The sequence below is a fragment of the Mesoplodon densirostris genome, chromosome 5 (genome assembly GCF_025265405.1).
Source record: "Mesoplodon densirostris isolate mMesDen1 chromosome 5, mMesDen1 primary haplotype, whole genome shotgun sequence".
Lineage (NCBI taxonomy): Eukaryota > Metazoa > Chordata > Mammalia > Artiodactyla > Ziphiidae > Mesoplodon > Mesoplodon densirostris.
Window position 1 is genome coordinate 1,736,468 of NC_082665.1, and position 21,738 is coordinate 1,758,205.

General features: G+C 51.4%; 1 protein-coding gene across 1 annotated transcript in view; it reads left to right on the forward strand.

The window, feature by feature from the left end:
- The window catches only part of UBE2G2 (ubiquitin conjugating enzyme E2 G2), a 31,481-nt gene extending 11,252 nt beyond the window's left edge, over positions 1 to 20,229 (forward strand). The window contains exons 2-6 of the mRNA XM_060100381.1: positions 3,836 to 3,871; positions 3,965 to 4,010; positions 13,900 to 14,018; positions 16,916 to 17,056; positions 18,406 to 20,229. Coding sequence (XP_059956364.1) covers positions 3,836 to 3,871; positions 3,965 to 4,010; positions 13,900 to 14,018; positions 16,916 to 17,056; positions 18,406 to 18,518 — 455 coding nt within the window. The 3' untranslated portion in view covers positions 18,519 to 20,229. The remainder of the gene's footprint in view (positions 1 to 3,835; positions 3,872 to 3,964; positions 4,011 to 13,899; positions 14,019 to 16,915; positions 17,057 to 18,405) is intronic.
- The last annotated feature ends 1,509 nt before the right edge of the window (positions 20,230 to 21,738 follow it).

Consider the following 21,738-nt stretch of genomic DNA (forward strand, 5'->3'; position numbering starts at 1 on the left):
TGCTGGTGGTTTGCTCCTGTCTGTTGCTGCCTAATGTTCCTGGTGTGGAAGGGTCACCCCTCATTCATTTATCAGTGGATGGATATTTGGGTTGCTTCCACTGTGGGGCTGTTGTGAGTAAAGTTGCTGGGAACATTCACATACGAGTCCGTGGGGACAAAAGTTTGAATTTTATTTGTTTGTATTCCATTCCTATTTTCAGGTACCATCCTGTTTCAGGAACCCTGATTTATGTGTCCAGCCTGGACTACTGTTTAGGGCTCTAGTCTCACGTCCAGTTTCCTCTTTGACCGTCCGCACTTAGATGACTTACCAGCATCTTTAACTTGATGTTTTCAGAACTAGACTCTTTTCTTCCCTCTGAAACATGCTTCTCTGGTGGGGTTTTCCAACTCATTAGCACGCGTTCTCCCTGTGGTTCAAGTTAGACGCGCAGCTGCATCCCTGACTCCTGGTCCTTAGCTGCCTACAGAGTTCGGCACGCGCTGTCTGTTATGTCTGGTTGCAGCCGTGCAGCTGGTATCAAGGCTCCAGGATTTCTTCGGGCTTCGTGCTCGCTGGCTCCGCGGTAGGAGCAGTGTGGCAGGATCTACCTTAGCGGCAGGTGTTGAACACTGGGTCTGGTGCAGCCGGGGGTCAGATCCCAGAGAGGAATGCAAGAGATCTCAGGATCCTTAATGCAGCAGTACCATTTTGGTGATAAAACTATTATTTGTATCATTTTTATTAACTGAACGTATGCATTTTGTGTTAAGATAAATAATACACGTTTCTGTTGGGGAAGGGGAAGGAGGTACTTTGCTTTGTCCACAGTCTTTAATCCCTGGGAATCAAGAATAAGAAAATATTACAGATTTACAGCACCAAAGCAAGCAAATGAAAGTACAGTGTAAACCTCTTCTGTAAACAGCGTAGTCAGTCAAGTATTTCCTGAACACCCACTTCATGCCAGGAGCTCTGCTCGCTGCTGTGAAGGGGCTCACTGACCACTAAGACAGGGCTCCTGTGTGTGCACAAAGTAGTCCAGAAAACAAGTTTTCATTTCTCTTGGGTAGGCAGTCAGTAGTAGAGTTGCGGGGGTCTCAGGGTGAGTACACGTTTAAACTGTTTGCCAGGGGCAGCAAGCATTTTGCATTCCCACTGGTGAAGCGTGAGAGACCCAGCTGCCGAACTTACCAACGCTGGTATTAGCAGGCTTTTAAATGTTAGCTCTTCTGTACTGAGTGAAGACACTCTCACCGATAGGGCTGTATAGCGGTGTGTGTTAGTGTCTTAATTCCATTTCCCTCTGACTCACCATGTCGAGCATCTTCTCATGTGCTCCTTTGCCTCCGTGCCCTCTTTGGTGATGGGTCTGTTGCATTCTCTTGCCCTGTTTAGAAAACCTCGCTTGTCCTGCATTTCTCCTGTACGTTCTTTCAACTGCCACACTCACAGCACTGCTGACGACAGACGCATGGGGGTTTTCCCACACCTGGCACTTCTGTGACCCCAGCTGGGTGTCCTACGATTGCACTCAGTTCTGACACTACCTACCTGGAGTTAGTGTGTCAGATCCCACAGCCTGAGGGCCCAGTCCCACGAGACTGCTCCCCCTCCCCCACCCGTTGCAAATCCAGGGTGTTGCCTGTGCTTCTGACTGATCGGCTATAAATTGGAGGTTTCCGTGACCCCCTCCTCGGGGTTGGTCAACCTGCCAGAGCAGCTCACAGAACCCAGAGAAGCATTTTACATGCGTGACATCCAGTCTATTGTAGAAGGGTGGAACTCGGGCACAGCCGGCTGGAGGAGAAGCCGGGGGCAGGGGCGGCGAGGAGGCCGAGGTTCCTCCTCTCTGGGCGCCTCTCCCCCCCAGCCCCGCCCGCGTGCTCACCAACCCGGGAGCTCCCTGACCTTACGCTGGTGGGATTGTGTGGAGGCTTCCTCACGGGGGCCTGACTCGCCAGTAACTCCACCTCCAGCCCCTCGCACGCTGGAGAATGGGGGGTGGGCCTGCAACCTTCTAACCATGGCTCGGTCTTGGGGCCGGCAGCCACCCAGAGTGGGAGATGCTCCTGGTGCTCTTGTCGCTTGGGAATTCACGAGGGACTTAGGAGCTTTGCTGGGAACTGGGGCAGAGGCCCATGTGTATATTTTCTACTAGTTCTCATGCCCCTTCTCCCCTTTTCCTTGTATACTTTTATTTTTGTATGTGGTTTGAGATAGGGAAAAGGGTTTTCTTTTTTCACCTCTGTTCTTTCCCCTCTTTCCTGTGGGGCGACCTTCCTAGCAGATGGAGGACCTCTCTTTGCCTGGCCTGCGCTGGGCGTGCTCACTTCTGTTCCATCGTCTATTGAACTTTGTGCCAGTGTCTACTGCCTGCTTACTGCAGCTTTGTAATGAGTTTTGCTGGCCCATGGATGGTTCTCAGTTTACCCTTTTTAAAGAATGCCTTGGCTGTTCTGGTCGTTCACATGTTCATGTATGTTCACCTAGTCAGAGTCAGACAAGAAAACCTGGTGGGGTTTTGGCTGAGGTTGTGCTCGATCCGTAGGTTCAGTTTGAGGAGGATTGATCACTTGATAATGTTGAATTTTTAGTCTATGAACGTGATATAATCTCCGTTTATTAAGGTCTCTTAAAATTTTTTGTTAATGTTTTCTATTCTGTTACAGATCTTGCACATCTTTGAAAAGCTAATTTCTGCATGTTTCCCATTATAATTGGTGTCTTTTTTAGACTTTTCTAACTTGCTGATATGTAGAAGCACAGTTCAGTTGTATGTATTGACCTTGTATTCAGCAACTTTGGCAAACTCACTTTTTATTATAATTTATCTTTTGACTCTTTTGGACTTTATGTAGGTAAGCAGAGCATCTGTGAATAATGATTATTTTTTCCTTTTCAGTCCTTACGCTTTATGTTTACTTGGCAGGGAATTGTTAGTTCTATGTCTCTTCAGAGAACTAGCTTTTGTTTTGTTGATCTTCTGTGTGTGTCTCACTGTTTCAGTCACGTCCCAGCCCTGCACTCGGCCCAGCGAGGGTGCCCTTGCCACCTGACCCCCTGCTCCCTCGGCCGGCCTTCTTGCCGAGTCCTCCTCCATCTCCCCGTGTTCGCCTTGCCAGATTTGCCAGATTTGCCCACAGGTGTGGTTTCGTTCTGTAGCCTCCCGGGTATCATACAAAGTGAGGAGGCCAGGAGTGCAAAGGACAGCTTCCGGGTTGGCAAAGCCTTAGAACAACTACTAGCCTTCAGTTGCTGAGGAATGCTGCTGCTGATGCTTTCTTCCTGTTTCTGCTCGCAGTCTGCTCTTCTGTGGGACCTCGCACGTGAGGGGGCTCATGGATCTTGTAGCGTGGTGTCGGAGGTCGACAGCCAGCCTGTACGGTGCTGACGGACTCGATAATACCAGCCTTTTGAAACCTCGGCGCGGGCTCATAGCTCTACCTTGTGGCATTCAGAAAGCTTTGTGCCCACTCTCAAAATGACAGGAAATCCCTTCAGTTAGGAAATAATATACCGTGTTTGATTTATGAGCTTTAATCAAAATAACCAGCAGGAGTATTTTGGAAAGAGAGTTAACAACACCTTTTGTTTGTTTCTGCATTGTGAGTTGAATGTGTTGGCAGTTCTGGAATTCTGCTTTTTGCTGGTGTAAAGAACAGTTGACATAGTCTTGATCAGAAATGGAACTGCAGCAGGTGTTCACTTGGGACAAGCAGAATTTTAATTTTCATCTGCTAATATGTATGCCATATAATTTATAGCCTTGTATACGTTTTAATGTTTTTTTGTTAAAATGCAACACAATATTCATTCTTTTTCATAATGGTTTTACTTTTTAACCTTGCAGAATTGACACTGAATCCTCCGGAAGGAATTGTGGCAGGTAAGGTAGTGTGAAGTTCGCCTCTTTATCATTTACTCCTGATTGCCAAGTTTCCTTCAAAGTAAAGTTGTGGAATTTCTTCTTTTCCTGCAGGCCCCATGAATGAAGAGAATTTTTTTGAATGGGAGGCATTGATCATGTAAGTTAATCATATGTGTTGTTTGGTTTTAAGCCTTTATTGGAAATTAGAGCCATGAATCCCATGCTGCACTGTGAGTGATCAGGAGCGTCAATGGGGAGAAAAGGCCAAGTGCGCCTCTTGCGCTGAGCTTTTCTGTGTCTGCTGATCTGAAAGCAGAGAACACGTGCGTTCGTCCAGAAGAAATGAAAGTACTTCCTTAGCACCAGTAAAAGGTTTAGTTGTAAGTGTTCGTATTTGTAGAGTTTCGAAATCATGAAGTTTGCGTGTTGGGTTAGAGCGTCAAACAGAATGGGCTTTGGCTTCAAGGAGTCCCTGTGAGCCTGGGGCTCTGACGCTGCGGAGGGGTTCTCAGGGTGCGGGTGACGCCCCAGGCCTATCGGTGCAGCCTGGGCCCTGCCCAGGATTCGTCCCCCTCCTCCTCCCCCTCCCCTTCCCTTCCCAGTTCTTCAGCTCGTCTGCTGCTGCTCCTTTTCTGTGTACCTTGTCTGGCCTTCCCTTGTCCCTGACTTAGACATTTGGCTTCGTTCTGAGGTGAGCAGTGTGGTTCCTGACCTCACTTTAGAAAGATCCTGACTGGATTTCATATTTCACTTACAGTGATGTTGCTTGGAAAGAGCCAAATGGACCCCTGATTCCAGAGTATTCTTTGGCCCTATGACCCAGGCCCTTTTTTTCTCATCTTTCTACCTTAGATGTACAATTCTTGGCCATTCTTAGACTGTACTTTTAACAAAATGTGGTTAGGTAGACTTCAGGAAGTTGAAATTTATAATCCATTTCAGTAGTCTCGTTAGTAAAATGAGAAATTAGCTAGAAAGTTTTCAGGTGGGATTTCGTTGGGCTGAGGCGTGCTCTAGTGGGGTGGGCCTGGAAGATGTGTGAGGGGTATGTAGTGTCAGCCTCATCAGACCTTCTGCATTTGCCCTGTGCTTGTTTCCCATTTAGTCTGAAAAACAAATTGCTGCTCAACGTTGTCTGTGGAGCTTAGATTAATACATGAAAATTGGTGTGAAAATGAGTTTCTTTCATAAGCAAATTGTTTTAAAAATCATTAATAAACACTATCCAGAGAAAGTACAGTGCACCTAACATTTCCTGATCATTTGTTATACCCTAATTGCTTGGGCCTGTGATACCCATTTTTTTTCCTGTGTTTAAATGTTTCTGTCATGATGATGACAGTCTGTGTTTGTATCTACTTTGGTGTTGTGTCTTTCACCCGCTAAAGCACTTAGAAATTGCGTGGTGGGTCTCCTGGTCAGCGGTGTCCTTCGTTTCATGTAACAGGGCATTGTGCGCTCGGGTCAGCTATAGCTTTTTATCTTTAGGGAAACAGTACACCCCAGGGCAGCTGTCCTGGCTGGGGTGCACAGATGATTGGAAGGCCTCTGTGAGGGCACAGGTCAGCGGGCCCCTGACGGTTTTTCTGTCTTTGGAAGATGTGGCTGGTGCGCACCCACAGGAGACGACTGAGAAGCCCTTCCAGGGACACTTGAGCCTTCCAGTACGGTTTCCTTTTAAGGGTTTATTCTTAAGAATCTGTTAGGATAAATATTACTAATTATAGATAAATAAAGTAAAATTAAACCAATATTTTGAAAACTTATTTTAAAAAGTAATTAGAACTGTTTTTATGTAGAACACTTTTATGTTTGAATAAGGCTTTTGCGTTAGTATGGAATTCCCCTGCTTCACGATCTGGTGAGTTTGTGGGTTTTGGTCCTGTTCCAGATCCTTTCACAAACAAGAGGCCGTTTGTTTACAAATGTACTTAAAACATCTATTAAGGAATTAACTGTCCTCCTATTGATTTGTCTCACTCCGCTGTTTTGGCAGCCAGCTGGCTGAGTTTCACTCCTTAGTGATAGGTTTTCTCTTCTCTCATTTTATTCTCTGATTGTTTCCAGAGTTTCTTCCGTACCCTAGTGCTTCTAAACACCACACTTGCCTCCGTTTCTGGGAGTCCGCTGCTGTTGCAGTAGTGCTTACCTACGGAGCCTCAGCTGTGCAATGAAGAGAACATCTTTTCAGATGTTCAGGCAACAAATACTGAGTGCCTGTTATATATTAGGGCCCTCGTCTGAGGATACAGGCGTGTCCTAGGTGACCCCAAATCTCTGCCCTGAAAGAACAAGAATAAGGGACTAGGCTGGGGAACACAACAAATTAACCAACAGTAATAAAATCACCACAGCCTGTTCTCTGATTAAAAGGAGACAGAACTGTAGTGACTCCCGGCCGAGCTTAGGGCAGAGTTTGACCTGTGACCCAGTGGGAGAGGGCTGGGGCTTCCGGTCAGTGACAGTGACGGCTGCGGGCCCCTGAGCTGTGTGTGGCTGGCCTGGCTCTATGGTCTTGGGCAGTCACTCTGCCTCTCTGACCTTCACTTATTTGGATCAGTACAGAGCCTCGACACCTTTTTAGACCAGTGGCTTCACTTCCACCTCTTCCAGCTCCGGGGTCTCTGGCCTGTGCAACCTCGTTGGCCCTTGGCTGCGGCGTGGCAGCTGTGGAGGGTCGACGCGAGCTTCTGCAGGACAGGAGGAGCCCTGCCGTGCAGGACGGCGGTTTATCCTCCGTGGCTGGAAGAGGTGTGAAGCCCTTGGCGTCTTGCTGCCCCGTTTCTGTCCTGCCCCAGGTTTCTTCAAGCAGCCGCATGGTGACCTCCCTGCCTGGTCTGTGGCCGAGCCGCTGTCCCGTCTCCAGATCAGGGCCCCGAGGCTGTGGTGAGATGAGAAGGCCCTTCCCTTCCCCAATGGTTGGGGGCCCTTGGCTGACCCCATCCCCGCATCTCTGCTGGCGCACTTGGGTCCCAGCTGGTTCACACCTGCGGCGGGGAGGATTCCCCCGGCTGCGGCTCCTCCTAGGCTGTGCCTGGCTCATGCTGGGTGCCCAGGCCACGGTCACGGCACCACCCTCTACACCAGGCTTTCTTCTTTACAGCAGCCTGGCTCCTGTCAGGATTGTGCCTGCTCAGATAAACCTGAGATATTGCAATAGATGTTTATGATTTGCACTGTATGTTCTCTGACCCAGCGGTTCCCACCCTGGGAATGTCTTCATCAGACATTCTGTTAGGAAAACCTCTGTGTGAGGAAGTTTATTACAACATTCACTGCACTCATACAAGAAAGTGGAAACATCATTGTCCAGTACAGGTTACGGGCGTCCAATCAGCAGGATGCCGGCAGCGCGGCCGTGGTTCAGGCAGACGCTGGACGACGCGTCTAGACCACTCCTGTCACCACGTGTGGCCTCACCCCCAGGGACTTCGGGCCGTGTCTGCAGACATTGTGGCTGTCACGCTGGGTAGCAGGAGGAGCTCTCTACCGGCCCCGGGTGGGAGAGCGCTGAGCGCCCCGCCGTGCCCAGGACGCCCGAGGTGGCAGTGCTGCTGGGCCGAGAGACCCCGGCGTGGCCGGGCGCATTCAATACTTTCATTGAGGTAGAAGTTACAGGCAGAGTTTCACCTGTATTAGGTGCACAGGTCAATGATTTTTAGTAAATTAAATTTATAGAGTTTGCAGTCATCACACTTCACTTTTAGAGCATTTCCAAACACGTGCTCATGCCCCTGTGCACTCAGTCCCCACTCCCCCTCCGCCACGGGCACCCTCTGATCTGCCCTCTGACTCTGTTGATTTGCCTTTTCTGGGCTTCTGCTGCAAGTGGGGTCACACGATGCAGCATCTTCGGTGTCTGGCTCCTTTCTCTGGGCGTGGTGTCTCCGAGGTTCCCGGCGCAGCCTGCGGGAGCGGCCCCTTCCCGTCACCACTGAGCTCTGTCCACCGTGAATGGACCCACTCACCCGTTGATGGGCATTTGGCTGCTTCCCTCTTCAGCTGTTGTGACGGTGCAGCTGCGAACACGGGGCCTAAGTCTGTGCAGCCGGGTTTCCACCTCCCTCGGCTGGATGCACAGGAGTGGGCCTCCCGGCGTATAGTGTCACCATTTTACACTCCCACCCGCAGTGCTGAGTTCTTGGCTCTCCATTTCCTCACCCTCTTGGTGGTATCTAATGCCAGCTGTCCTGCTGAGTGTGAGGTGGGTCTCATTGTGGGTTTGGACTGCATTGCCCTAGTAACTGATGCTGTTGAGCATCTTTTCATGGGCTTATGAGCCAGTCACCTATCTTTTTTAGTGAACTTAAGAACTTTTGCCCATTTTTTAATTGGGTTGTCTTCTTATTTGGTCCTAAGAGTTCTTTATAGATTTTGGATACAAAGTCCTTTATCAGATGTATCAATATGATTTTCAGATATTTTCTCCCAGTCTGAAGCTTTCCTTTTCCTTTTCATTTGTTTTTTTCTTTCTTTCTTTTTTTTTTTTTTTTTGTGGTACGCGGGCCTCTCACTGTTGTGGCCTCTCCTGCTGCGGAGCACAGGCTCCGGACGTCCAGGCTCAGCGGCCATGGCTCACGGGCCCAGCCGCTCCACGGCATGTGGGATCTTCCTGGACCGTGGCATGAACCCGTGTCCCCTGCATCGGCAGGCGGACTCTCAACCACTGCGCCACCAAGGAAGCCCTTCTTTTCTTTTTTACGTTTTAGGCCGAGCTGTGCGGAATGCGGGATCTTAGTTCCCTGAGCAGAGATCAAACCCATGCCCCCTGCATTGGGAGCGTGTAGTCTTAACCACTGGACCACTAGAGAAGTCCCTCCTTTTCATTTTCTTAATGGGGTCTTCTGAAACGCAAAGGTTTTCATTTCCAATGAAATGCAGTTCAGCAGTTTTTTCTTGTATAGATTATGCCTTTGATGTCATATAACCCAAGGTTGAAAAGATTTTCTCCTGTGTTTTCTTCTATAAGTTTTATACTTATAGCTCTTAAATTTAGGTTTTTGGCCCATTTTGGATAATTTTGGAGTATAGCATTAGGTAGGAGCCAGGCTCATTATTTGGCGTGTGGCTGTGCAGTTGTCTTGCACCGTTTGTTGAAAAGAAAATTCTTCCTGCATTGAATCGCCTTGGACCTTTGTCGGAATCAGTTCCCTAAGTGTGAAGGTTCATTGTGGACTCTGAATCCTGTTCTGTTGACCTGTGCTTGACCCTCCATGAGCACCATACACTCCGTCATGGCAGCTCAATAGTAAGTTTTGAAATTGGGAGGTGTTTTGTTCTCCTCTTTCAAGATGTCTTACCTATTCTGGGTCCCTTGCGTCTCCATTGGAATCTGGGGATCAGCTTGTCATTTTCTGTGAAGAAACCAGCTGGGATTTGACAGGGATTGTGTTGAGGCTTTAGGTCAGTTTGAGGAATGTTGACAGTTTAACAATCTTGAGTGTTCCAATCCATGTACATGGAGTGTCTCTCCACTTATACAGGGATTGTTTTGAGGTTTTAGGTCAGTTTGAGGAATGTTGACAGTTTAACAATCTTGAGTGTTCCAATCCATGTACATGGAGTGTCTCTCCACTTATACAGGGATTGTTTTGAGGTTTTAGGTCAGTTTGAGGAATGTTGACAGTTTAACAATCTTGAGTGTTCCAATCCATGTACATGGAGTGTCTCTCCACTTATTCAGGCCTTTAAAAATTCCTCTCAGCGATGCCATGATACATTTTTAATAAAAAATGATCCAGGGGCTTCCCTGGTGGTGCAGTGGTTGGGAGTCCACCTGCCGATGCAGGGGACACGGGTTCGTACCCCGGTCTGGGAGGATCCCACATGCCGCGGAGTGGCTGGGCCCGTGAGCCATGGCCGCTGAGCCTGCGCGTCCGGAGCCTGTGCTCCGCAACGGGAGAGGCCACAGCAGTGAGAGACCCGCGTACCGCAAAAAAAAAAAAAAAAAAAAGATCCAGTTTTTGCTGATGAAGGTATGTGAGTGGATGCATTCGGAGGGGAAGCCTGGGAGGGTGACCAGACTCCGTAGTGGCTGCCTCAGAGCTGATTCAGGAAGGGGGCAAGGAGGCATTTGCTTTTTACTTTATTTACTTATGTATTTGAGTATTTTCTAACACACATATTTTTTCTAGTTAGAGTCAAAGTTTATGTTGCAGAAGTTATTGTCCATGTCAGAATTCACTACGAAGTTCTTGTAATTGACGAACTTACTTAGTGAACTTTAAATATAGTTCAAATATATTTGAGTTAAAGTTTTCAGAAATTTCTGTTGCAAGCAAAAATTAGGGGATGACCGTAGGCTCCTTTCAGACGGATTTAATCGCGAAAATAATTATATGGAAGGAAGCCTGTATTTGTCACCACGTGCGTTCCTGAGATGGAAGGCCCTGTCCTTCTCCTCCCTCACAATTAAACCAGCGCTGGTTCTCTACATCAGGATCGCTAGGGTGCTTAGCACACAACAAAAGAGGAAAGCGGCTCTTGGGTCCATCCCCAGAGACTGTGCGCTGAGTCAGGGCTGGTGCCAGATGGGTGTAGACACATAGTCCGGCCGAGACCACCAGGCTCCCAGGGAGACAGGCAGTGAGGGCACTGTCTCGGGGACGACAGCTCCCTGCAGCTCGTCCTGGCTTTCCTGCAGGTGTGAAGGTCCTGTGAGCGGGAACTTCTGGTCAGTTTCTGTGCAGCCTCGCTGCTGGCGGGGTGACCCTCACGCAGCAGGCGCTCCTTCAGTGACTTGGGGGCTTAGAGGCACAGCAGGGCACCCTGGAGCTGGAGTCGTGGCTTCTAGAGCCCCTGGCCTGGGGGCTGTGCTTGCAGCCCACCTGCACTGGGGAGGTGGGGGCTTTGGCAAGAAGCTTCGGCCGAGCTGCGGAGCCAGGGGCGCAGGAAGGAGGCGGCGCCCCTGCTCTGACGCCAGGCGCCCTCATGCCACCACCGGGTGCTCTGTGTGGGTTCCGCAGCGAGAGAGCGAGGGCAGTGGCACCCTCGCCTGGAGTGGAGGGCGTTTGTGAAGCTGTGGGCCCTGCTTTGTTATGCTTCAGGTGGTCATGGCTTTGGAGGATACTTGTCCCTTGGTAATCCAGTTCAAGTGTGCGCCAGTGAATGGGTTTACGGTCTCCATTATTTCAAGCCTCGTATGTATGTCTGAGAATTTTGTCTGTGTGCTATGACAAACTTGAAAAAGAACAGCGCAAAAACAGCTTCTTCCACACCTGCTGCAGCTGGAGTGACGTGCAGGCTGCGGTCCTGGAACATGCCTGGCGGGCAGATGGCTCACTGACGCCCAGACACACCCAGCTTCCACGGTGGAGCACCCTGGCTTCCCTGCCGACTTCCGTATGCAGGCCGTGGGCTTCTTTTGTCATCTCCGTACAGTTTTAGAGATGAAAGGCAAAGAACGGTGCTTCACTCGAGTTTAATGTTGAAAGACTAACCAAGCGTGTCTCCAGTTTTTATTTGCTCTGCAAGTGACCGACCGGTCACCAGTGATGGCGCGTGGCTGCAGGTGTTGAGCCAGCGCTGTCCTTTGGGGAGAGTGAGCGTTGCTGGGTCCTGGTTGGGCTTGGACCGTGGGTGCAGCTCTCCCAGTGGCTTCCTGGCCTCTCGTTGCCCTAAAGCCGGGAAGTCAGAGTGCACTATTGCCTTTACAGAGGAGAGCAAGGGCGTTCTGCTTTATTCTTAATACGAGTCTCAGAAAAGAAATAAAACACTTACCTCAGAGCTCTGAAATAATTCAGGCTGTTATTTTAATCAATTAAGATAGAAAATAACTTGCAGGCTTTGAAGAGTTTGTATTTGCCTCAGATAAATTTGATTTTGAGGTGAGGCCTTCTTTGGTGAAAGAGGAGTGAGGCTGTCCTGAGTATGACAGGAAAGCTTGTCCAAAAATAACAGGAATTATGTCTCCCGTCTCGGTCCAGGAATTTACTCGATAGCGTTTTCCATGAAGCCAGCGGACAGGCCCCCGTGCACGTGGGCGCACCTGTGTGCTGGGCCAAGGCACTGGGCATTATGGAAGAGAAAGAAGCCCCTGTTTCAAACTAGTAGCAAACCAGAGCATTTGAAAATGGCTTTGATATTTCAGGTGTGCGAGCACTTTAGGAAATGTTTGATCTTGCTTCTGAAGCTGTGGACGACCTAGTGGGTTGTTTTTTTTTTTTTTTTTTAAAGAAAGCTCTGTTATGAGAAACAAAGATCTGAGCAAATATCAAAGTCTTGAGAAAATACCATTTGGCTCAGTCCAAAAACACTTAACTACCCAGACATTCTTTTCTGTTCTAACTTGGAGGTGCCAGGAATACCGAGGCGCTGCGAGCATTCCTGGTGTGGCCGCAGCCCTGATTTACAGGCTCCTGGGTTAGCAGCCTGAGCTGCCCTCTGCCCTCCGCTGAGCCACCCGATCTGGGACCTGGCCTGAGTCAGGTGACCCTCGCGGAGGTGACAGCGCTGCTTCCTGGCACCTTCCCTCGGGAGGCCGTGTGAGAGCCGGCGCAGGGGTTTGTCCTCTCCTGTGAGTTGTAGGCTGGAAGAGGGGCGGGGGGCGCAGGCTGTCCCCTGCCGTCGGCGCTGACCCCCTCCAGAGGGGAGGGCGGCTGTCGGGGAGCCCCGGCCCCCGAGCCCGCCTCTCCGTGTGGCCGTCCTGTCCCTGCTTCCTGCCGGGGCTCTGGTGCCGCTGTCCGGGGACGCTCATCCGTCCACGACAGAGTCCTAGCTTTCCACTCTTGGTTTCCCCAGAAGTGGCGAGGACACAGTTTTCAGAATCCAGATGTGTGTCTTCAATTGAAAAAACTGTGGCTCCACCAAACACTTGCTGCCTTGTTCTTGTTTTGGCCATTTTACCAGCCCCTCCCCACCCCATGATGCAGTCCTGGCCTCCACTGCACAGGTGCCATCGAAATCCCTAGGCGTTGTCACCAGGTGGAAGTGAAGCCGCCTGCACAGTTTCTTTGAGAAGTTTTTGTCTACTTGAACTGCTGCTGTAGCGCGGGGTCTCGGCCCCTGTGCCGGTCGTCGGGGCTCGTGTGTTACGCGCTTGGGGCCTTGCCCTCTCCGCGCCCAGAAAGAGAACGGGATTCCTCTTCGTTGTTGAACTGACCGGTCTTCCCAGAGTGCTTGTCTGGCGTCGCTGTATGTAGCTGTCATTCAGCAGCTCTGCCCTCCTGATAAAGATGTACGGAGGAAAGATGGTCTTCGAGTTTAAACGAGATTTTAAACTGCTGTTGTGCGTGTTTTATAAAGGACGTTTGTAAGGGGAGGAGGCGTTCCCCTCTCTGTTAAGCTGCGAGCTGCTCTCCCTCTCCCTCTCCCTCTCTGGCTGGCCTTCACGTCTTGTCTGTTGGTCAAGATAGTGTTAATTTATACACACAGAGCTTTAAAATTTGACAGGACTTTGGAAGTGGTTTGGCCCGTTTCTACCATTTTCCACATGAGGAGGACGCGAACTCAGGAAGGCAGGCAGGCAGGCAGGCATGTGCCTGGTGACGGTGAGGACTCAGGTGACCACGTCGTCCCAGGATGTGGCACGAGCCCAGGCCTGCAGGTCAGGGCTTGCGGCTGACGCACGTGCGCACGAGCATCATCAGTGATCTGTCTGTTCTCTGTATCTGTTTCTTGAAGGTTACGAAACCACTTCTCAGGCACATTTAAAAATTAAAAGTAGCCTTTGAAGTAACAACTCTGAACCCCTCATTCATTAGTACAATAGAGTCCTGCTCTAACAGGTACCAGGATCTGTATCTTTATCTTGACGTGTAATTGTACCACAGAGAAAACAGAATCCCTGCTGCCCCACCCGCAACCTTATTAATGTGAAAACTGCCTGTGATCCGCTCTTTGTGATGTAAACCTCATTGGAACGGAACAATGACACGTTACTTTCCAACCATAAAAAAATACCAATTTATCGTTATTATAATATTTAGATAAGTCTTTTCATGCACATTTGTAAAGCAATAGATATTTCCTTAACTCGTTTCTGAAGTGTGGTAGACATTGAAAAAAATCTACCTTGAAGTTCTGTCTCTGTATTTTGTATCTTTTAGGGGCCCAGAAGACACCTGTTTTGAGTTTGGGGTTTTTCCTGCCATCCTGAGTTTCCCACTTGATTACCCGTTAAGTCCTCCAAAGATGAGATTTACCTGTGAGATGTTTCATCCCAACAGTAAGTGCTTTTGAAGTAGTTTCGATGGTTCCAGGAGAGGCCTAGAGATTGTGCGCATGTGGGCATTCATGGTATACTGCTGTTTTGCTCTGTGTTTGGAATTTTCCATAATACAAAGTTTAAAAATTCATTATGGTCAGAAGAGTTGATTGAGGAAGTCAACAAGTTCAAGGCGATTAACCATGAAATATGACTATGAAGAGGATTGTGGGTAATTAAAAAATGAATGATAAGGGCCTCATTAGTGGTGCAGTGGTTAGGAATCCGCCTGCCAATGCAGGGGACATGGGTTTGAGCCCTGGTCCAGGAAGATCCCACATTGCCACGGAGCAACTAAGCCCGTGTGCCACAACTACTGAGCCCACGTGCCACAACTAGTGAGCCCACATGCCACAACTGCTGAAGCTCGAGTGCCTAGAGCCCGTGCTCCGCAACAGGAGAAGCCACCACAGTGAGAATCCCGCACACCACAATGAAGAGTAGCCCCCGCTTGCAGCAACTAGAGAAAGCCCACACGCAGCAACGAAGACCCAACGCGGCAAAAATAAATAAGTAAATAATAAGATTATATTGAAGATAAATACATTCTTTAGAACGATACCTGTGATGTGGTTTAAAGACAAATACGGCCAATAAACTGACTGAATTATGTGTGTACTAAGAATAGCCTGATAATATTATTTTTGATGTTCAGGTAATCAATGCAAATAGTTTTGGTTTTTTGTTTTTTTTGTTCTTTTTGCGGTACGCGGGCCTCTCACTGTTGTGGCCTCTCCCATTGCGGAGCACAGGCTCCGGATGCGCAGGCTCAGCGGCCATGGCTCACGGGCCCAGCTGCTCCGCGGCATGTGGGATCTTCCCGGACCGGGGCATGAACCCGTGTCCCCTGCATCGGCAGGCGGACTCTCAACCACTGTGCCACCAGGGAAGCCCCAAAGCAAATAGTTTTTAAATTTGGCCTTACTGTAGTGGGTATGTGTTACTTTTATTTTGTAAAAATTATTTTTGAGAAGAGCTATTCAGTAGGTCTACCAATGTCATAAAAATTGGTCGGTCCATAAATACTTAAAAAAATAATCCAGCAGATTCACTGAGAGTTGCTGGGATGGGGTGGTGAGCAGACCGTCAGAGGTGGGGGGCTGGACGGTCAGGAGCTCCCAATCTGAGGGCAGCGATGGACTCTGATGAAGGAATCATACAGAGAGATGTGAAACCACGTGGGAGGCCAGGGAGGCCCCTGCAGGGGTGGTGGTTGAACCCACCACCTGCAGGAGGAGCTGTAGGAGTTACCCAGGGGTCTGTTTGGGGCGGGGAGGGGGTCTAGCAGGTGCAGAGGCCCAGTGTGAGGAGGGAGGGGGAGGGGAGGGGGAGGGGCCAACCCAGTTCAGGCCTTTTGGTCAACATTAAGGATTTTGATGTTTATCCGAGGAGCAGTGGAGGCCCACTGAGGGGCTGGGAGTGAGCGTGAGGGGCGGCATGACCAGCATGGCCTTTGAAGGGTGACTGTGGTGCAGGCTGGAGGTGGAGCGGAGCGCGTGCTGGGCCGCTGCCGTGGCCTGGAGGGGAGACCGCCGGCCTGGCACCGGCGGGAGTTGTTGGCGCTGAAGCGCTGTGGCTGGGCGGGGACTTGGGAGGGTTAGGAAATGACGCTGCTGTGGTGTGGTGGGGGGGGTGACAGGGACACAGCTGCTTTTTGATGTTTCTGGGGACAATGGTGTCATCACGTGGTGTGTCACCTTGAGGAAGTGACACCGAAGTTGAAAGCTCTGCAACACCTCTTCTCTGTCCGTGGCAGAGAGAACTGTTCAAAGCGTTCTGGGCGCCCTGGTCCCGTGTGTGTGGACTTCAGACGGACATCCTGGTGTCTGAGACAGGTCGCACGTGGTTTCCTAACCCTTCAGTGAGAGTGTGCGTTACACTTTCAAAGCGCAGAAACCACTAGAACAAGGGATGCATGGGGAAAATGAGGGACCAGGTGTAAAAGAAAGGCTGTTTATAACGACTCACATTGCCAAATGGTCACGAGATGCGGAGTTCATGAGTGAGGGTGAATTAAATAACTTCATTTAAAATTGTCTGGTATTCTTATTATTATAACTTAATAGCCTTACAGTTTTACAAGTGGTTCCTGGATATCTGAGCATATACTAAATCATCTGAGAATTTCCCCAAGTATGTGTAAAAGAAAGATAACAGATGCTTTTGACCTTCCTGACAGGACCAACCCTAGACTTTGAATTAAAAATTTATTTTTCTTGAATCAGATCTTGAGGGTCTTGTTAGTGATGCTGTTGATGGGAGATGCATTTAGATTCAGGCATAGCTGATTTCCAGAGAAGACAGGCGGTCGTTTTTCTGTTACAGTAAGTTACCAAGAGAAATCTCGGTATCTGTCTTTCTCCGGATATTTAAGTAATTCCTGTAGCGTTTTTCCCAGCTATGGCAACGTATATTTTACACAGTCCATTTTAGGGATTTAATGGCAGAACGAGGGATATCTAGGAAACTTTTTATGAAAAGTGTTGTGAAGAGTCTAATTACATGAGATATTTTGGTGGAATATCTGGCTGCCAGGTAGCCTTTCATTTATCCCCTTTGGATATAATGCTTTTAAAATCCATATGAAGGTGGAATCACCCCATGATACTAGAGCCGTTCAGACCGGCCCAGCACCCTGTCGGTGCGTGAGCGGTGCCCTGGGAGCCCGGCCGGGCCTGCGGGGAGCGCGTGGACGTGAGCATGGCCGTGAACGCGGCGCTGGGGCCGCAGGTGGTGCCGCGTGCAGACAGCTCCGTCTCGGTGTCTGCGCCGCTTGCTGCCTTTTCTCTGTGGGCCTGACCGAGCGCCCTATCGCGGGCCCATTCCCTCGGCTCACCGGGTGTGCTCTGACCCCGCAGTCTACCCTGACGGCAGAGTCTGCATCTCCATCCTGCACGCTCCCGGTGACGACCCCATGGGCTACGAGAGCAGTGCCGAGCGGTGGAGCCCCGTGCAGAGCGTGGAGAAGATCCTCCTGTCGGTGGTGAGCATGCTGGCAGGTAACGCCCGCCCCGCCAGCTCCTGGCACGCTGCAGGTTCACGTCCAGACGGGGAGACCCGACACTCGGTGCTGCTTCTCTTTCCTCGTTAACCCTTGTCTTATAACTCCCTGTCCACCGTGAGGAGTCGATATATACTGTTTTCTTTTGTGCTTTTTCATGTAATGTTATTCATGCACACTTTTCCAAGTGTAAGCTGCTTTTTATAATTACGGATGTAAAGATGTCTTGTGTGTATCACATTGTTGGCCATGAGTATCCGTGGGCATTTCATTCATTCAGTGGGCACTATATTGCAGACACCGTGTCCTGGGGTGTAAAGCTCAGGTGACACCCCAGCCTTAAGGCCCCACGTTCTAAGGGAACTTTCACAGCCACCAACTATTGCAGGCCACTGTGATAAATCCTGAGATCAGGGTACAGGGGCCACTTCCCGAGGTGAGTTTAGAACACGTGGGAGTTAACAAGGCTGGGGGGGGGGCACGGACCCTCTGGCGGCGTCGCCAGGACTATAGGTATGGCTGGAGCCCGGCTGGGGGCGGGGCGCCCTGTGGACCTGCACTGGCCTGGAGCTGACGCTCGCTCGTGGGGCTGTTAGACCACGGATCGCCCTTGCAGCCCACGTGCTTGAAACAGGCGGGGTGGGTCCCAGGCCAAGAGGATGGGGGAGGTTGGGGGGACCTTGGAGACTCCGGCTCTAGGGCTCAGCGTCCTGGGGGGGGCTCCTGCCCTCACTGCTGGGTGGAGGGGTGCTGACTTTGGGGACAGGACTCCAGAGGGAGCAGGATTTGGGGGAGAGAAGAGTTCGGGGTGTTGTGTAAGTGGCCACCTTGACGGGGGCTCTCCGGGGACTGGCCGTGGAGGTGAGGGTGTGTGCCCTGTCCAGGTAGACAGGGCTCGTGGTGGGAGGGAGCCGAGGGAGGAACAGCCCGGCAGCCCTGGGGGAAGAGAGCGCCCATGAAACGGAGGAGCCTCGAACGGAGAGAGCTGGTGGCGAAACAGGAGGCCCGAGGGGGAGGCCCACAATGGCCGCTTGATCGGCTCGGCTGGTGCCTCCTGAGTGAAGCCGAGTTGGCTGGTGTGGGCCCTTGGGAGGCTCGGGTGGAGGAGCCCTGAGGGTGGGTCTGTCCGCTGCCCTCTCGTCGCTGCTCAGCCCCGTCCCTCAGGAGAAGGCTCTCGTCTCCACAGAACTGATGTCCTTGCCCGGAGTTCCACATCCCTCGGCGCTTCTGGTTTGTCTGTGGTTACCTCTCTGGGAAGATCAGTGATGTTCTTACAGGGGGTGGGTGGCCTTGCCAGGTCCTTCCTTCTTGAGCCCCTTTCACTTGGAGGTTCTCCTTCTCTTTCAGAGCCCAACGATGAAAGTGGGGCCAACGTGGATGCCTCCAAAATGTGGCGGGATGACCGCGAACAGTTTTACAAGATCGCCAAGCAGATCGTGCAGAAGTCGCTGGGGCTCTGAGCCTTGCCCACGTGTGCACAGCCGTGTGCCTGCGCGTGCGTGCAGGCACACCACCGAGCAGTTTTTGGAGTTTCTCCCCCAAAACACTTAGTGACAGTGACACTCTGTGCTGGTACCAAAAAAGGCAAGCTTGCAGAACCACAGCATCTGTTTCTCTTCTACCTTTCCCACCCCAAACAGCCTTCTCTTCTGCAGTGACGGTTTCTGTCGGACGGTGACAGCTGGGTGCAGCTGAGGGACACGCCCCTCGTCCTTGCCGCGGTGGCCCAGGGGGGCGATGAGAGCTGTCACCGCTAGCTCTCCGGCTGACGTGCCTGCGGACCCAGCGCTTAGTGCGCAGCGCGGAGGGGCGTACGCGCCGGCCCCCAGGGACTAGAACCAGTGGCGCTCCTTCCGAAGACGTGGGGCCTTGCAGACCAGGAGGAGGGTGGCGGCCGATGTCTCTGGGGGCCCCTCCTGGTTCCCTTGTCCCCCGTGAGGAGGACATGACTTTGTTTCAGGACTTTGTTTTACAAGCAGATTTTTTTCTTGCAATCTAGTCACATTTTTCATTTGTTGTATGTTACAAATAATCACATTTAGAAATACTTCAGGAAATAAATACTTTTTTAAAATGTGGACTAATGAAAAATTGGGCACACAGAAAAGAAGTTTTCTCCTGGCCGTGAAGACCGGCGATTTCCCTGCTGGTGTTGATCACAGTTCACGCTTGTGTCTCAGTTCCTAGTGCATTTACCAGAGCAGGGGCACGTGAGACTGAGATGTTAGAGTGTCTTCTGGGTGTGTCGGAGCTTTGCTTTTCCAGTCTGAAAACGGGAAAGTGCTAAGCGTTTGTACGTGGTGCCTGCAGCAGGACCTTCGACTATCGGGACAGAACCGTTCTTCACAGCTTGGGAAGGGACGCTCCCTCCCGTCTTAGCGCAGAGCACAGAGGTGTGCTTCATCCCAGACCTGACCAGCGCTCGTGGGAGCGTGGCACACGGGGTCCCCGGGGTCTCGGGGTCGGTGGGGGGCACTCAGCTGCGGCTCGTGGTTTTGAGGTGGTCTGGATTCCTCCGGCGTGGGTAGCTCAGCCGTGGGGCCAGGGCTCCGTTTCAAGCAATAACAGATCTGTTGCATGCAGTTAAATATTTGGCCTGTTTTGAACAGGTTAAATTTAAACAGGAGTTTCTATTTTTGAAATAAGGGACGGTCTACAAGGCGTACAATACATTTTACTTCACGTTATCCTTTCCCTTTCACAATGTGCCCGCGGGCAGGAGTCTGATTTACTGAAACCTCGCTCATTTCTTGGTGTTAAGTGGTACTGGCTAAAGGGCTTCTGTGGAAACCAGACTTGCCTTCTCAGAAGGGAATCATTTAGAAGTTGAAATTCAGTACGAGGACTTGTATTCGGAAGGGGATGGGGAAAGGAGAGGTATTGTACCTACATAGTATCTGCGGGCGTGTTGGATGAGACGTAGCCCTCTCCATAGAGAGGAAAAGGTGGGTGTGGTGGAGTGTGGGCCTGTGACCACGTCAGCAGGTGGCCATGGGGGCTCAGGAAATCTGGAGAAGGAAGAAAGGCAGTCTTTTTGCAAAAGAAAGTATTTTTATTCATTTGTATTTATTAAATGAAACAAAAGAGAAGGAGTCCCATGGTGTCCTTATTCTGTGACGGAGTTTATTAATTCCTATGGTAAAATAAAGCTATATTTTCCCCCTGTCCCGAGCAGTGTTTTCTCTGTCGTGTTTTAATACAATCGTATGGGAACCCCGTGGCCGGCGGGGGCGCCCCCCAACAGGTGGCACAGCCGCCAGGACTCCCACTACCGCCTCCTTCCCGAGACACCTGAGCTTTGGGAAGCTTCGCTCTTCTCTCTTCCTTCCGCCCGCTGGTCTCCCCTGGAATTCCCGGGTGTCCCTGTCGGGGTCGGCAGACGTCTTCACCAGCCTCGACTGACCCTCGGCCTTTCCTTGAGCTGTGAGTGTTGGCAGCAGATGGCCGTCGGGTGAGGAGAGACCAGCAGGTGCGGAGGTGGCGCTTCTGTCCTGCTCTCGAGTCTCCAGTCTCGTCACGGCTGCTGACGTGAGTCTGCTTATGTCCCTCGGCCTCCTCTCCCCCAGCGCCCTCTGTGCCGTGTCCGGGCCAGGGGCTCGGCCCGCCCTCCAGCAGCCTTCATTCTGCCTTTTGCCCAGGAGTTTCCAGCATACTTCTTACTATTGAAGATCTCCAACGTGATCGTGAGTTGGGGTCCCCGATACCACCCCCATGTTCAGTGGTTCCCTGGGAGGCCTCACGGCTGAGATCTATTACAGCCAAAGGCCCAGGGACTCGAGCGCCACAGGGAACGTGGTGTGGGGAGGGGTCGGGGGGCACCAGGCATAGGCCTCCCGAGCACCCCCCAGCGGAGCCACACGGCGTGCGCTTGACTCCCCAGCAGGGAGCTCCTGGGGGACCAGCGCCCAGGGTTTTTATCAGGGGCTGGTCACGTGGGCACCCTCTGCCTGGCACCAAGACTCCAGCCCCCCCGAGGGAGAGCAGGTGTGCAGTGCACGCCACACCGTGGTGCAGATCGTTTAGGCCAGTGAGGCGCTCCCGTCCCACCACGTGGGACCCCCTCCCCAAGCGCACATCCCCAGCTGCCTGAGGACGGCCGTCCCAGGCCAGCCGTGCTCTTTCTTGCCCAGGTCTCCTGAACTTTTCCCCTTTGGGGATGTTGAGTAGGTTTACCTGAGAAGGTTGGTTTGCTCCGTTAGGTTTTCTGTGTTTCATTTTTCATGCGTTTGGTGCCCCTTCTCCGTGGCACTGGTCTTCTGCAGGTGTTTGGATATTTGAGGCGAATGTCCACCCTTGTTTTCCTGTTTGCCAGTCTGGTTCTGCGCACAAAGGGGGTGTTCTGGGGTTTGATCTTCTGGGTACGGGAGCCCCACTGCGGTGTCCGGGCGTGTCCTGGGGGAGGGGCGCGTCCCTGCCGGCTCTGCGGCCCCGGATGACTGGAAGCACGGGGCCCGCGGGGCCCACTCTGCCCTCCCCTCCCACGTGTGGCTGTGGCTGCCTTCCGTCTGGTTTCTGTACAGGTCAGGTTGCTGATTTTTCAGAGGTCGTGCTGGTGTGATGCATTCGTCCTGTGCATCAGTCAGGGCTCCTGGGTGGAATACAGAACCCACCCTGGTTACATGGGGGAGGCTCAGGATCGCCTGCTGCCACTTCCCCCGCGCCCCCCAAGGCCTGACTGCA